General features: G+C 51.7%; 1 protein-coding gene across 2 annotated transcripts in view; it reads left to right on the top strand.

Annotated features, from left to right (window-relative positions):
- ZC3H4 (zinc finger CCCH-type containing 4) overlaps positions 1 to 3,988 on the top strand; it is a 48,433-nt gene that overhangs the window by 39,397 nt on the left and 5,048 nt on the right. For both annotated transcript variants that reach the window (XM_023518979.1, XM_012811227.2), the window contains exons 11-12: positions 551 to 915; positions 1,128 to 1,471. In XM_023518979.1, coding sequence (XP_023374747.1) covers positions 551 to 915; positions 1,128 to 1,471 — 709 coding nt within the window. The remainder of the gene's footprint in view (positions 1 to 550; positions 916 to 1,127; positions 1,472 to 3,988) is intronic.

The following is a 3,988-nucleotide window of genomic DNA, read 5'->3' as shown; positions in this document are numbered from 1 at the left end:
GGAGGAGACAGGGGTGAGGACTTTGAGGCCCAAGCCATGGGGAGGACTGGCCCCTACCAACTGCCCCCACAGAGTGGAGCACAGTGGTGTCTGGTGATAAGTTTTGTTATAGAGTGGGTTCTTGGTCTTGGGCCTTTGCTATAAGAGCCTCAGGGTCCTTGTGTTGGATTTTTCCTCATAAACTTCAACATTTAAACACTGGAGAGGCCCATTCCAGCCTGAGTCCTGTCCACATCTCAAGATGGTTACTTCTTTTTTTTTGAGAGAGTGAGTCTCAGCTGTCACCCTGGGTAGAGTACTGTGGCGTCACAGCTCACAGCAACCTCAAACTCTTCGGCTTAAGTGATTCTCTTGCCTTAGCCTGCCAAGTAGCTGGGACTACAGGTGCTCACCACAACTCCTGGCTATTTTTTGATTGTAGTCGTCATCGTTGTTTGGCAGGCTTGGGCTAGATTCGAACCTGCCAGCTCTGGTGTATATGACTGGTGCCCTAGCTACTTGAGCTACAGGCACTGAGCAGATCTCTCCTTTTGTTCTTCCTTACCCTCAGATGCTGGCTGATGACGCAGAAGCGGGTGCCGAGGATGAGAAGGAGGTTGAGGAACTGAAGAAGCAAGGCATCAATCCTCTACCCAAACCACCTCCTGGTGTGGGCCTCCTGCCCACCCCTCCTCGGCCCCCTGGCCCCCAGGCCCCAACCTCACCGAATGGCAGGCCCATGCAGGGTGGCCCCCCACCCCCTCCTCCGCCCCCTCCTCCACCCCCAGGGCCCCCTCAGATGCCCATGCCAGTGCACGAGCCACTGTCCCCGCAACAGCTGCAGCAGCAGCAGGACATGTACAACAAGAAGATCCCTTCCTTGTTTGAGATTGTGGTGCGACCCACAGGGCAGCTGGCTGAGAAGCTGGGTGTGAGGTGAGTGCCCTGGGCCCAGGTCAGGCCAATGGGGCTGTCCACCTGTTGGTGTGAGTCTTGCCAGAGCAGAATTCTGCCCTGCAGCCCATGACCTTGGGCTAGTAGCCCTCTCCTTGGTGCTTATTTGACTGTGGCACCTTCCATGGCTCCTTGGGGGGTGGTCACTGCCCTTTTCCTGCAGCTTCCCTCATAGGCACCATTTTCTTCTTTAGGTTCCCTGGACCTGGTGGACCCCCAGGGCCAATGGGTCCTGGGCCAAACATGGGACCCCCAGGTCCAATGGGCGGTCCAATGCACCCTGACATGCATCCTGACATGCACCCGGACATGCACCCTGACATGCACCCGGACATGCACCCAGACATGCCGATGGGCCCTGGAATGAACCCTGGCCCACCCATGGGACCTGGTGGTCCCCCAATGATGCCCTATGGTCCTGGAGACTCCCCACACTCTGGAATGATGCCCCCTATTCCACCGGCCCAGAACTTCTATGAAAACTTCTACCAGCAGCAGGAGGGCATGGAAATGGAGCCAGGACTCCTTGGTGAAGCAGGTACGTGGGGCTCTGTATGTGGCTAGGGCTTTGCACAGTGGAGAAGAGTTGGGCAGATACAAGTTTCCTTCCTTGGTCTGAACCTCTTCAAAAGCATGAATTCAACTCCCATCTCTGTCCCATTTAATGGTTGAATGTTTTCAGTAACATGGGATTTATTATCCTGTTGAGGCAGAAAAGAGTTATTATGTTTATTATCAATATAATTTATTTTAATCTTTAAAAAATTGTACATGTTATGCCTAAAATCATGGGCCTGGGAAGTCAGAGGGATGAGTATGGAGTGATGTGAGGCTAAGATAGGCTGATAGGCCCATTGGGAATAAGTCAGGTGCCCTGGCCAAAGTCACCTCCTCCCAGATAGTTCTTGACTTGTTCAGCCCTGCGACAGAGCTTATTCTGTCCAAAATAACCATGACTGGTTATTTTCCTTTGTTTTCTTTTGCATTGGCAACAACCTAGATGGGGGGGGGGGGTAGGGATTAGATGTCCCCCTGCAGGAGCACATGTGTGATACTCAGAAAGGAGATTTGCTCCCCTGCCTGGGGTCACAGTACTCAAGGCCACCACATTCTTTGTCTTAGCTGCATTTTGGTGGAGGGAAGCAGACAGAAAACTTGTAAAAAGGAGAATCATCTTGTTTCAGCATTGGCATTGTTAGCAGACGATAGGATAGTGGTGGGAGGTTCAGTCCCTCTGTGGAGAGAGTCATAGAAGCCTCTCCGAGAAGTGAAGCTTGATTCAAGATGGGAGTAGGCAAAACAGGTGTGTGGCCCCAGGTCTATGCAGGATGACAGAGAGGAGTCCCAGTGTGCATAGCTATTGGCAAGGGGTGACCTCACTGTTGTGAACAATGTTGGGGTGTACAGGGCAATGGATGCTGGGGCCAGAGTAGAATGAGGTTTTAGGCTACCATGGAGTTGACCTGGGCGGAGGTAAGCTGGGTGGCAGCCCCAAGGTGGCTGGGAATAGTAGGGCAAGGCTTTAAGGTTTAGTCACAGCCCTGTGGGGCCACCATGCCCCATCCCCTGTGTGTTCTGTGCAAAGTGGGCCAGACTGGCATCAAGTATGGGGTTGGATGTGGTGCAGGGTCTCTTGGGGGGGGGGTGCTGTTTCTGATGCAATGGGGCCTACAGAGAGCAGAGTTGGGTCGAGTGGCAGCACTTTGTTTGCTTTAGCCTTCTTAAGCATGAGATGTTCCTTTCAAGGGGGTGGTTGGAAGGGCTTTAGGGAGACTCCCACCCTGGAGATAGAAATGTGAAGACCTTTGGCATCTAGGTGGCATTTGGAGTTGTAGGAGCGGGGATTTTAGAAAGATGTGTCCAAATTCTGGAGTGATCCAAGCAGGCTTCCTGGCCAGGAGTGGTATCTCACACCTGGAATCCTAGCACTCTGGGATCCCAAGGTGGGTGGATTGCTTGAGCTCACAGGTTTGAGATTAGTCTGAGCCAGAGTGAGACCTCATCCCTAAAAAATAGCTGGGCGTTGTGGCGGGCGCCTAGTGCCAGCTACTTAGGAGGCTGAGGCAGGAGAATTGCTTAAGCCCAAGAGTTTGAGGTTGCTGTGAGCTGTGATGCCTCAGCACTTTACCAAGGGTGAAAAAGTGAGACTCTGCCTCAAAAAAAAAAAAAAAAAAAGCAGGTGTCCAAGCGTAGCAAAGGTGTTAGGGTTCCCAGAGTTGTTGGCCTTTTAACACACGTAGGTGGAAAAGGCTCAGCAGGGGTTGGGGAAAACTAAAGTGGATCAGGCTGTTAATAGTAGGTGTCTCCAGAGTAATTCCTAAACCATAGAACCTACCCTTTAAAAATGTGTATTTCTAAACAACAATGACAACTACAACTAAAAAAAAAAAAAAAAAAAATGGGCGTTGTGGTGGGCATCTGTAGTCCCAGCTACTTGGGAGACTGAGGCAAGAGAATCGCTTAAGCCCTAGAGTTTGAGGTTGCTGTGAGCTGTGATGCCATGGCACTCTACCTCAACATCTGTAGGTCAGTGCCTCGGGCGCCAGCCACATACACCAGAGCTGGTGGGTTTGAACTCAGCCTGGGCCTGCCAAAGAACAATGACAACTACAACAAAAAAATAGCCAGGTGGTATGGTGGGCACCTATAGTCCCAGCTTCTTGGGAGGCTGAGGCAAGAGAATCACTTAAGCCCAAGAGGTTGAGGTTGCTGTGAGCTGTGATGCCACAGCACTCTAACCAGCACAACATAGTGAGACTCTCTCTCTCAAAAAAAAAAAAAGGCTTGGCACCTGTAGCTCAGGCGGCTAAAGCACCCTCATATACACCAGACCTGGAAGGTTCGAATCCAGCCTGGGCCCACCAAACAACAATGACAACTACAACCCCCCCCCCCAAAAAAAAAAACGCCAGATGTTATGGTGGGTGCCTGTAGTCCCAGCTACTTGGGGAGGCTAAAGCAAGAGAATCACTTGAGCCCAGGAGTTGGAGGAGGTTGTGAGCTATGATGCCAAGGCACTCTACCCAGGGTGACAGCTTGAGGCTCTGTCCTAAAA

This window comes from Otolemur garnettii, unplaced genomic scaffold (genome assembly GCF_000181295.1).
Source record: "Otolemur garnettii isolate 467f Iridium unplaced genomic scaffold, OtoGar3 scaffold00152, whole genome shotgun sequence".
Lineage (NCBI taxonomy): Eukaryota > Metazoa > Chordata > Mammalia > Primates > Galagidae > Otolemur > Otolemur garnettii.
The sequence above is the reverse complement of the archived record's forward strand: the minus strand, read 5'-3'. Positions and strand labels throughout refer to the sequence as shown.